The 12,151-nt window shown below is 43.5% G+C and overlaps 1 protein-coding gene across 1 annotated transcript in view; it reads left to right on the top strand.

Annotated features, from left to right (window-relative positions):
* LOC126195480 (KH domain-containing, RNA-binding, signal transduction-associated protein 2-like) overlaps positions 1 to 11,862 on the top strand; it is a 380,097-nt gene extending 368,235 nt beyond the window's left edge. The window contains exons 8-9 of the mRNA XM_049934110.1: positions 3,420 to 3,526; positions 11,089 to 11,862. Coding sequence (XP_049790067.1) covers positions 3,420 to 3,526; positions 11,089 to 11,198 — 217 coding nt within the window. The 3' untranslated portion in view covers positions 11,199 to 11,862. The remainder of the gene's footprint in view (positions 1 to 3,419; positions 3,527 to 11,088) is intronic.
* Positions 11,863 to 12,151: the final 289 nt, after the last annotated feature.

Genomic DNA, 12,151 nt, shown 5'->3' with positions numbered 1-12,151 from the left:
ATCTCTACTGGACATTGTTTATTCTTTTGGTCCTGACTACCATCTCTCAAATTATGGAAAGCAAAGAGTTCATAGTAGAAGATATTTATTTCACAGTATCAAACATTAAGAACTGTTCACAGCTATTAATGCATGCGTTTTAGACAACATGGTCACTGCACATTATTTTCGTGATTCAACACATATGACTATCTTTGAAAGATTGTCGATGGATTTCTGGTTCACCCCATTACATACTGACAAGCCAAAACCTTAGGGTCACCTGCACCATAGGGAGATGGTTTATTTTCGGAACGCAATACTGCTGTAATTTTGTGATTCATGGATTCGAGGTTTCGACAACTCCTCTGTAGGATACTGGAGATATGTGGCGCCAGATGCCTAAGCACAAATTACGACAAGACATCAGCGTGAGTTCACTACATACTCTGTAAATTTTTCCTGAAATAGTAACATTAATCCCTGTATGCAGTTTCTGTGATTGTAGCTAACAAGGGGACTGCACCTACTCGTCATCATCTATTTCGTCCAAATTTATGCTGTGTAAAGGGCTTTGTCAGAAATGAAAGCGACTGATGTAGGAGCTCGAGATCGCCAAGCGCTAGAAAAAGTATTATTTCTGCACAGTCGAGTAAGGAATTTATGCTATCGTCCTTTCCACGCACTAACTGGTGCCACAGAAAGACTTCAGAACCGTAATCCGAGGGAAATGGCATCGAATCCCCTTGGATAAATATTTTAATTTTTTTATTTTCGATTTTTACATTACATATATTGAAAACTTGCCTTTTCCCTACGGCTTCATCCACATATACATTCGACACATATATTGAACACACCTCCACGTTCCTCCCTTTGTGTCTCCCTGTTCCTCACTCTCTGTCCACCACATCCTGTTATCATCCATCTGTCCATTTCCTCCTCTCCATTCGCTTTGTCTCTTCATCTTCTCCTCCCTCTCTCTTTCTCCTTTTCCTCCACCCACTCTGTCTCTGACTATATCTTCTTCCCTGTCCTTCCGACCCTCTCTCTCCTTCCATTTCAGCCTCCTTCTCTTCCTTTTCCAAATGGATACTACCCCCATACATCCTCGATCTGTCCCATGCATTTCCGCCCCTCTGCCGCTCCCTCTGTCCATTTCATACTGCCTCATGCTTTGTCTATCCCACAACTATCCATCTCTATCTGTCCCAAGTCACACTCATCGGCACATGTTGCCCCTGCAATACAGTTCAACAAACCAGGCTGATAGAGCTCCCACAACAAGCCTGTCATGCAGGGCACATTACACATCAGGAGCTTGAAAATCATTTATTTGCCACTGACATACAGTCCACCATGGAAAGTCCACTGGTAAAGCAGGTCCATACTACTCCAACACAACACTCCTGTCATATAGGGCAGCCTACTTGTCTTCACCCAGTAACCCATTTTTGTGCCTGAGTTGCCGGCCGTGTGGCCGTGCAGTTCCAGGCGCTTCAGTCTGAAACCATGTGACCGCTATGGTCTCAGGTTCGAATCCTGCCTCGGGCATGGATGTGCGTGATGTCCTTAGGTTAGTTAGGTTTAAGTAGTTCTAAGTTATAGGGGACTCATGACCACAGATGTTAAGTCCCATAGTGCTCAGAGACATTTGAACCATTTTTTTGTGCCTGTGTTGTATGTTACCCTGCAAAGCTGGTTTGTTTGGCAGGCTGATACTGTTCACACACAGCATACCTCTCGTTCAGGTCACCTAGGAGGTTACAAATCCAACAGTGCTGATACTCATGCAGCCTATTGTTTCTGTGCCAAATTTGGTTGACATTGATCCAGGGGTTTCAGAGGAGATCATAAACACATATATTCTGCATTAGATATATAGAGAGAGATTTACGCTTTCGTTTCTGGATAGTGTAACTGGAGTCAGAATAAACAACTACCAATCATCATGTCTTTCATACGATTCCTAGTGTTGACAGAAAGTGTCACTTTGTTTTCCATTACAAACAAAATTATTTTTATAGCGTAATTTTATGTCCCCATTAGTGCAGTTCAAATATATTATAGTGCGGTATTCATTTTATCGATATGTGGTAGAGGGACAGTAAAACTCCAAGAAAAGCCACTACTCCAGTAGTGACAGCACTGCACTTGTCCATGCTGGCTCTACCCCAAGTCGCTGGAGTAATGATTTCTCGTTGTGTCTTATCATTCCTGTTAATACATATCTATAAAACAAGCATCACGTTACACTAATGGAATGGATTCACATCTTGTTAATATGTATTAGTGTCAGCCTAAAAATTTCTATGCCAGACTGTGACTCGAACCCAAATTTCCCACTTGTCATGAGAGGTTGCCTTAAACACTATATGCATATATATATAGACTGAGACTCGAATTCAGGAGCTTTGCCTTTCGCAGACAAGTGCTCTAACATTTTTTTTAATTTTTTTTTCAAACTCGATGCCCTTACCTTTCGCCTACAAGACCAACAATTTTTTTTTATTTTAACGGAATGGTCCCAGGGGCTAAATGGGCAGAGGTTATTTTATGAGGCCTGTCCACAATTTCTCCCTCACCAAACAGGAAGAAATGGAAGTTATCACTTTCGCTATCTAGGCACACGTCAAATACTAATCTAAACACCCATACGTCATGCAGTCACAATACAAACGATCGCACATTTATGAAACTAAGCATACGAAGACAAATGTTATATATTATTGTTAGTTTAGTCCCGACAAGCGTGGTTATATCAATAAATGCGGCAGTGTCCGTTTTTATGCAATAACTGAATTTATTACAATACTAATGTCTCAAGGATATCCTTCTGTAATAAAAGCGGTTACTGCATAACAAAGATACTGTCGCCATGAACTGCACTACACTAAGTTTGGACCAATTTATCGAATGAGCACGTAAAATTCCGCCTTAAAATTAATTTGGTTTGTACCAGGTAACAAACCGACACTTTCCGTCGACAATGGCCGTCGCATGAAAGATAAGATGAGTGGTTTTTGTTTTAGGTGACTCCATCTATCTAGGTGGGGTGCTGGATGTCTTTGTGTGTGTACATGTGTTTTGGACATCAGGCTGTGTGAATCACCCATTGTTGTTTGGGGTGACTGGGAATGGGAGGTGAATGACAACTGTATGAACGATGAGGTTTTTAAGGAGAGTGAATATTGTATGAGAGCCGAGCGCATTGGCTTTGTATAAAGCAATGTTAAGGAGTGAGTGACGGAACGGTTTTGATATTGTCTGTAGTTATTGTTGACGGTATCTTGTGTCACGGTGGGCAACCACTGCCGCTCAAAATGGCCTGGCTGTCTTCCTGACTGACCGGTGCTCAGCAACAGTCGCGTAGCAAGCAAAGTTCCTGCTTGATTCGAGGATGCAGCAGTGTTGGTGAGGTCGGTGCTGTGTGTCGGCAGGTACGGCCTACTGGACGGCTACGCCAACGGAGGCGGCCTCATCGCGCCGGAGACCATGGAGGAGCTGTCCGCCGCCGCCGCCGCGCCAGACGCCGTCGCCACTTCCGGTGAGTTCTCACCGCAGGCCACACTGCTCTGCTCGTGCTGCGCCTCTTCACTGGCTGCCTAGCAAGTTCGCAGATTGCCAAGAAGAGCTGGGCAGTATTTGCCCTTCCCAACATACATGTAGCAAATTGACCACACTGACATAATCTGAGAAATTGGAGCTTGTCTTTCGCTCTTCTGATGCATAATTCGGAAAAGGTTCAAGACAGGGAGGAAATTACCGTAGTACCCTCCGCTAAATAACGCAACTTGGCTTGCGGGGCACCGATATAGATATGTAACAAAGAGGCAAAGATTTACTATTAAAACAGTCTTGATCACGATTTATTTATTAAGGTGACTAGTGATTCTCCAGCAGAAAGAGGTTCCTACTCAATGGTCTGAAGATGACCACAGTAGTGGTCGAAACCGGTCACCATAATAAATAAATCGTGGTCAAGACTGTTTTTATAGTACATATTTGTAACACATTGATCACTGTCACTCCCGTAATGTATTCAGAAGTAAAGAGGCAAAGGGCTGGAGTTGTGTGAAATCAGCCAAAATGAGAATGGCAAACTAATTACACTATACTAAATAGCTATGTCTTTGTTATTAAGAAGTATTATGTAATTTTCTTTCGGAAATGAATGCGCACAGGCAATGATATTTCGTATTTATTCACCAATGCCGGGCCGTCGATTCTCATTAAATAAGTCCTTTCTGGACCGGAATATATGTAACGAACGAGTGCAGGTTGTGACACAAGGAGGACAACATGGTAGTTTGGGTCAGCCGTGATTCGTGCACAGATAGCCGAAGCGGTTAAAGCGACCGCTCGCATAAAGCGTGAAATTCGGCTTCGAGACATGGTCCGGCACAAAGTTTCATTGGCGTCATTCTAATATACAGCCGAAGACGGTTTCATATTCGCAACTGTGTGCACATATCCTAATTATACATTTTTTTTTCCATCAGTCTACTGACTGGTTTGATGCGGCCCGCCACGAATTCCTTTCCTGTGCTAACCTCTTCATCTCAGAGTAGCACTTGCAACCTACGTCCTCAATTATTTGCTTGACGTATTCCAATCTCTGTTTTCCTCTACAGTTTTTGCCCTCTACAGCTCCCTCTAGTACCATGGAAGTCATTCCCTCATGTCTTAGCATATGCCCTATCATCCTGTCCCTTCTCCTTATCAGTGTTTTCCACATATTCCTTTCCTCTCCGATTCTGCGTAGAACCTCCTCATTCCTTACCTTATCAGTCTACCTAATTTTCATCATTCGTCTATAGCACCACATCTCAAATACTTCGATTCTCTTCTCTTACGGTTTTCCCACAGTCCATGTTTCACTACCATACAATGCTGTACTCCAGACGTACATCCTCAGAAATTTCTTCCTCAAATTAAGGCTGGTATTTGATATTAGTAGACTTCTCTTGGCCAGAAATGCCTTTTTTGCCATAGCGAGTCTGCTTTTGATGTCCTCCTTGCTCCGTCCGTCATAGGTTATTTTACTGCCTAGGTAGCAGAATTCCTTAACTTCATTGACTTCGTGACCATCAATCCTGCTGTTAAGTTTCTCGCTGTTCTCATTTCTACTACTTCTCATTACCTTCGTCTTTCTCCGATTTACTCTCAAACCATACTGTGTACTCATTAGACTGTTCATTCCGTTCAGCAGATCATTTAATTCTTCTTCACTTTCACTCAGGATAGCAATGTCATCAGCGAATCGTGTCATTGATATCCTTTCACCTCGTATTTTAATTCCACTCCTGAACCTTTCTTTTATTTCCATCATTGCTTCCTCGATGTACAGATTGAAGAGTAGGGGCGAAACGCTACAGCCTTGTCTCACACCCTTCTTAGTACGAGCACTTAGTTCTTGATCGTCCACTCTTATTATTCCCTCTTGGTTGTTGTACATATTGTATATGACCCGTCTCTCCCTATAGCTTACCCCTACTTTTTTCAGAATCTCGAACAGCTTGCACAATTTTATATTGTCGAACGCTTTTTCCAGGTCGACAAATCCTATGAAAGTGTCTTGATTTTTCTTTAGCCTTGCTTCCATTATTAGCCGTAACGTCAGAACTGCCTCTCTCGTCCCTTTACTTTTCCTAAAGCCAAACTGATCGTCACCTAGCGCATTCTCAATTTTCTTTTCCATTCTTCTGTATATTATTCTTGTAAGCAGTTTCGATGCATGAGCTGTTAAGCTGATTGTGCGATAATTCTCGCACTTGTCAGCTCTTGCCGTCTTCGGAATTGTGTGGATGATGCTTTTGCGAAACTCAGACGGTATGTCGCCAGACTCATATATTCTACACACCAACGTGAATAGTCGTTTTGTTGCCACTTCCCCCAATTATTTTAGAAATTCTGATGGAATGTTATCTATCCATTCTGCCTTATTTGACCGCAAGTCCTCCAAAGCTCTTTTAAATTCCGATTCTAATACTGGATCCCCTATCTCTTTTAAATCGATTCCTGTTTCTCCTTCTATCACATCAGACAAATCTTCACCCTCAAAGAGGCTTTCAATGTATTCTTTCCACCTACCTGCTCTCTCCTCTGCATTTAACAGTAGAATTCCCGTTGCCCTCTTAATGTTACCACCGTTGCTTTTAATGTCACCAAAGGTTGTTTTGACTTTCCTGTATGCTGAGTCTGTCCTTCCGACAATCATATCTTTTTCGATGTCTTCACATTTTTCCTGCAGCCATTTCGTCTTAGCTTCCCTGCACTTCCTATTTATTTCATTCCTCAGCGACTTGTATTTCTGTATTCCTGATTTTCCCGGAACATGTATGTACTTCCTCCTTTCGTCAATCAACTGAAGTATTTCTTCTGTTACCCATGGTTTCTTCGCAGCCACCTTCTTTGTACCTATGTTTTCCTTCCCAACTTCTGTGATGGCCCTTTTTAGAGATGTTCATTCCTCTTGAACTGTACTGCCTACTGCGCTATACCTTATTGCTGTATCTATAGCGTTAGAGAACTTCAAACGTATTTCGTCATTCCTTAGTACTTCCGTATCCCACTTCTTTGCGTATTGATTCTTCCTGACTAATGTCTTGAACTTCAGCCTACTCTTCATCACTACTATATTGTGATCTGAGTCTATATCAGCTCCTGGGTACGCCTTACAATCCAGTATCTGATTTCGGAATCTCTGTCTGACCATGATGTAATCTAACTGAAATCTTCCCGTATCTCCCGGCCTTTTCCAAGTATACCTCCTCCTCTTGTGATTCTTGAACAGGGTATTCGATATTACTAGCTGAAACTTGTTACAGAACTCAGTTAGTCTTTCTCCTCTTTCATTCCTCGTCCCAAGCCCATATTCTCCTGTAACCTTTTCTTCTACTCCTTCTCCTACAACTGCATTCCAGTCGCCGATGACTATTAGATTTTCGTCCCCCTTTACATACTGCATTACCCTTTCAATATCCTCATACACTTTCTCTATCTGTTCATCTTCAGCTGGCCGGCCGGGGTGGCCAAGCGGTTAAAGGCGCTGCAGTCTGGAACCGCGCGACCGCTACGGTCGCAGGTTCGAATCCTGCCTCGGGCATGGATGTGTGTGATGTCCTTAGGTTAGTTAGGTTTAAGTCGTTCTAAGTTCTAGGGGACTGATGACCTTAGAAGTTAAGTCCCATAGTGCTCAGAGCCAGCCATCTTCAGCTTGCGACGTCGGCATGTATACCTGAACTATCGTTGTCGGTGTTGGTCTGCTGTCGATTCTGATTAGAACAACCCGGTCACTGAACTGTTCACAATAACACACCCTCTGCCCTACCTTCCTATTCATAACGAATCCTACACCTGTTATACCATTTTCTACGGCTGTTGATATTACCCGATACTCATCTGACCAGAAATCCTTGTCTTCCTTCCACTTCACTTCACTGACCCCTACTATATCTAGATTGAGCCTTTGCATTTCCCTTTTCAGATTTTCTCGTTTCCCTACCACGTTCAAGCTTCTGACATTCCACGCCCCGACTCGTAGAACGTTATCCTTTCGTTGATTATTCAATCTTTTTCTCACGGTAACCTCCCCATGGCAATCCCCTCCCGGAGATCCGAATGGGGGACTATTCCGGAATCTTTTGCCAATGGAGAGATCATCATGACACTTCTTTAATTACAGGCCACATGTCCTATCGAACGCTTTTTCCAGGTCGACAAATCCTATGAAAGTGTCTTGATTTTTCTTTAGCCTTGCTTCCATTATTAGCCGTAACGTCAGAATTGCCTCTCTCGTCCTAAAGCCAAACTGATCGTCACCTGGCGCATTCTCAATTTTCTTTTCCATTCTTCTGTATATTATTCTTGTAAGCAGCTTCGATGCATGAGCTGTTAAGCTGATTGTGCGATGATTCTCGCACTTGTCAGCTCTTGCCGTCTTCGGAATTGTGTCTTTAATGCAGTGGTTTCCATTGCCTTCTGCATCCTCATGTCGATGATCATTGCTGATTCTTCCGCCTTTAGGGGCAATTTCCCACCCCTAGGACAAGAGAGTGCCCTGAACCTCTGTCCGCTCCTCCGCCCTCTTTGACAAGGCCGTTGGCAGAATGAGGCTGACTTCTTATGCCGGAAGTCTTCGGCCGCCAATTACACTATCTGATCAAAAGTATTGGGGCAGCCGGCCGCGGTGGTCTCGCGGTTCTAGGCGCGCAGTCCGGAACCGTGCGACTGCTACGGTCGCAGGTTCGAATCCTGCCTCGGGCATGGATGTTTGTGATGTCCTTAGGTTAGTTAGGTTTAAGTAGTTCTAAGTTCTAGGGGACTAATGACCACAGCAGTTGAGTCCCATAGTGCTCAGAGCCATTTGAACCATTTTTGTATTGGGGCACCTATGAAAGATAAATGAGGCGACATGGTGGATCGACCGACCGAAATGGCATCGGATGTGCTGTAGAAAGGCATGTTGTCAGTACGTCGCCCTCATTGTCGTTGTCAGGTTTCTTCACAGTGGATGCGCTACTAATCGCTCCAGTAGGTTCTCAGGTGCCCTCACGAGGCTGAGTGCACACGGTGCCAGTCGTTTCCCCAAGGAAAAATACCTGACAGGCTCGGGAATCGAACCCGGCTTCCGCACAAAACAGTTAGCCGAACTCACCGCTTAGCTGTGGGGGCGTATTTCACATTATTAGCGGATATCGATATGGGGTGTGTCCACGTTTTTCCATATAATGGCTTGAACTCTTTTGCGAAACTGAAAGTGATGTGTGTGCATGTCTGACGAGGAATGGCAGTTCATTTTCGTGTAATGGAACAACTCATTAACTGCCTAAGGCTCACTGTTGATAAAAAGAGAATCCCGAATTTCATTTGACATACATCGGAGAAAACGGAAAATTAATCAGATAAATTGTGTTGTAACAGACGTGCGCCTACGAAAATTACACCTGAAGTAATTAATCATCCATATAATTCACTGCTTTGCTTGCAGATCACGATTTTTCAATGCACACTGAAATCCATTTGAATGTACTGTTGAGCCTCTCTGCTAAGAACTGAAGTGGACTGCACGAATGTGCTTCGATGAGCGGTCGCTTGGCGCTGAGCCGGTGACACACGAAGTGATTCAGTTGTATCTCTTGATTCAATGTAGGGATAGTTTACCATTGAGTGGTTTTTCGCTGCTATTACAAACGAAGTATGATTTATACTTCAGCAATAATATTTTTTTAAAAAATATATGAGCTTTGGCGCACTGTCCTGAAGGTAATCGCTCTACCTTCTATAACAGCAGCAAATCAGAGTATAAAATTATTCAGCTGCTGCAGTTTCTAAAAAAAAAGGTACTCGTCGTACCATCTGTTGTTCGTGCCTGAGTCCACGTTATGACGTCATGCATCATCTATAGCATCCTCGCTCGACTGAGACGTGAAACATGGGCCTATATCTTATGGTTACCAGTGTCAGTAATGTTACAAAGTTTCACAAAAATTCGTCTTCTTAGCACTAAGGGGTCTCACCCAATCTTACGAAGCCTTACCAAACCATTCTCGTAGTGATCGGTCGGGCCACTAACGATTCTAGCGGTATGCTTCCGAACTGCTTCGATGTCTTCCCCTAATCTGACTTGTTACGGATGCGAAACGCACTATCACTACTAAAGAATGGGTCGTAGAAATTTTCTGTGTACTGTCTTCAGTAGATGAGCGCTACAATTTCCTAGAATACACCAATGGACCGTAGGCGGCCATTGAACTTCTCTAAAGGCGACATTACGTACTCGTTCCCTCTCTCTCTGTTCCATAACTATACGGCCTGGCAGAAAAAGTGAAGCATTCAGAAGCGACGGAGGAAACAAAATGAATCTTCGCGGGTTCAGACACATATCGTATTATTTCCAAAATGGTTCAAATGGCTCTAAGCACTATGGGACTTAACATCTGAGGTTTAAATGGTTCAAATGGCTCTGAGCACTATCGGACTTAACATCTGAGGTCATCAGTCCCCTAGACTTAGAACTACTTAAACCTAACTAACCTAAGGACATCACGCACATCCATGCCCGAGGCAGGATTCGAACCTGCGACCGTAGCGGTCACGTGGTTCCAGACTGTAGCACCTAGAACCACTCGGCCACCCCGGCCGGCTTCCTACAAGGAAACAAGGAGAACGAGGCTGATTGGTAGGAAGTCATGATGCAGGTTTTGTTTACTTTATTTGTCCATAAGTTGGCTCTGTCGTATCGTATTTACATTGTGACATGACAGAAGGCGTTATGAATCAACGAGAGACCCTTTCATTACTCAGTGCTGTTTAGAGACGTACAGTACAATACGATGGAGGAGTACCGGTAAAGTATTTTCTGGTTGCTGGATTGGAAGGGAAGATCCAATTCCATGGCCTGCAAGGTTACCACAATCCCCTTGATTATTTCCTATGGGGATATCTAAAGTCAATTGTGTATGAGACCCCACTGGATACGGAGATGGAATTAGTTGCCTGAATTGTAGCTGCCTTTGATGTGATTCGAAAAACGCCAGGAATAATCGTCAGGGTGCGTCAGAATCTTGTTTGCCGATGCATTAAGGTTGATGGCAGCCAGTTTGAACACATTTTGTTACATACAGTACTAATGGTACGTTCATTGCGTCAATGATTATATTTGCAGTTAACTGTAACCAATGTAAAGGAAAAACAACACAGTAATGTGATTTTATTCCTATTATCTCCTTTAGCTGGCTTCTCCGAGCCCTGTTTACTGCCTCAAATTGGTCAATGGAGCATCCTCTACGTTCTGCTAAATTTTTGCGCGCTCTTACGGAAACACTTTTTATACACCACCAGGCCTGCTTGCAACACCAAACACGGGCAGCACAAGTGCACTCTTGTGGCCGCTTTGCCTGTCATGGAGGAATTCAGCTCTATAATCATTTACATGCACGTAACGTTGTGTACGTGCACGAAGATACACTGACACTCGGGCCATATCTCCTGTCTGCTTCACTTTTTTGTCAGGCACTGCACCTGAGCTGATATTCATGGAGCTGGATTTCGAACCGATTTGTTCTACCTTCACCAGCCTCCAGAAGCACCGGTTCCGTGTTGCAGTGACTCCGGACTTGACGGGCCGAGCGGATGCGTCCGTGCTGAAGATGGACCGCACGCGGTACCGGCACGACCCGTACGCCCGCTACACCGGCCTGAAGTTGCCGCTGTAACTGACAGCGAAACGCCTGCCAGCGGACTGCGGTGGCGGCGGGGGCCTCGACGTCGACGACGGTGAATGCGGCTGCGAAGGTTCCTCTGCGGCGACTGGAAGCGATCCTCACTGTAAACGTAGCAGCAGTCAGGGCCTTAATGGTTTGTACTTGAGTTCAAGTGGGGATCCGGAAGAAAAGAAGAAGTGGGGACCCGCATTAGTGGATTAACACATAAGGTCTCTGAGTCTCTGACACTGAGTTTGCCCCTCGATTCGTTCGTTACTTTCATATTATTTGTTACATCTCCTTTCCATTCCTTTCGATTACTCTTCTTGACAAAAAAAACAAAGAGAACAGTTGGCTACTTGCTCAGTGTTCTGTATATGTGGGAAGGTAAGTATCAATGAGAAACAAAGACGAGTCTTATTTTTATGTTATACTTAATAAATTACAGTACACTAGGAACTGTAAGAAGAGGAAGAAGGACTTCTTAAAATATATTTCATGTAAAACCCTTTTCCATATTCACTTTGAGGTGATGATGGTACAGCAAGTTCTAGAATCCAATTCTAAATTAATGGCTCACTAGAGGAAAATCACGACATATACCTTTTTCTTCCATGGTGAGCAGTTTCTAAAGCTTTATTCTGCCAATGTGTCGACAGAATCGATTCAGTAGCCTCTGGTAATGGTATATTAAGGAGACAATCATTAGAAGTACTGTCATGCATATGCTCGTATTATAACTACGAAGCTATAAGCTCTACACTTTTCGTCTCTTATCTATAATATATTACTTAGAATTTAAATATTATAATATCATGTTGTGTCGCAAATTTACGTTTATCTATGTTCGACCTTGTACCATTTCTTTATGGGTCGTGAAAATGTAAAGACATATTGGTTTTCACACAGTGACTATCTGTAGCAACCTAGATGCCTGTGTCAACTTACTTGTTTCCCAGAACGTT

This window comes from Schistocerca nitens, chromosome 7 (assembly GCF_023898315.1).
Source record: "Schistocerca nitens isolate TAMUIC-IGC-003100 chromosome 7, iqSchNite1.1, whole genome shotgun sequence".
NCBI classification, from domain to species: Eukaryota; Metazoa; Arthropoda; class Insecta; order Orthoptera; family Acrididae; genus Schistocerca; species Schistocerca nitens.
This window is presented reverse-complemented; position numbering and strand designations above follow the sequence as displayed.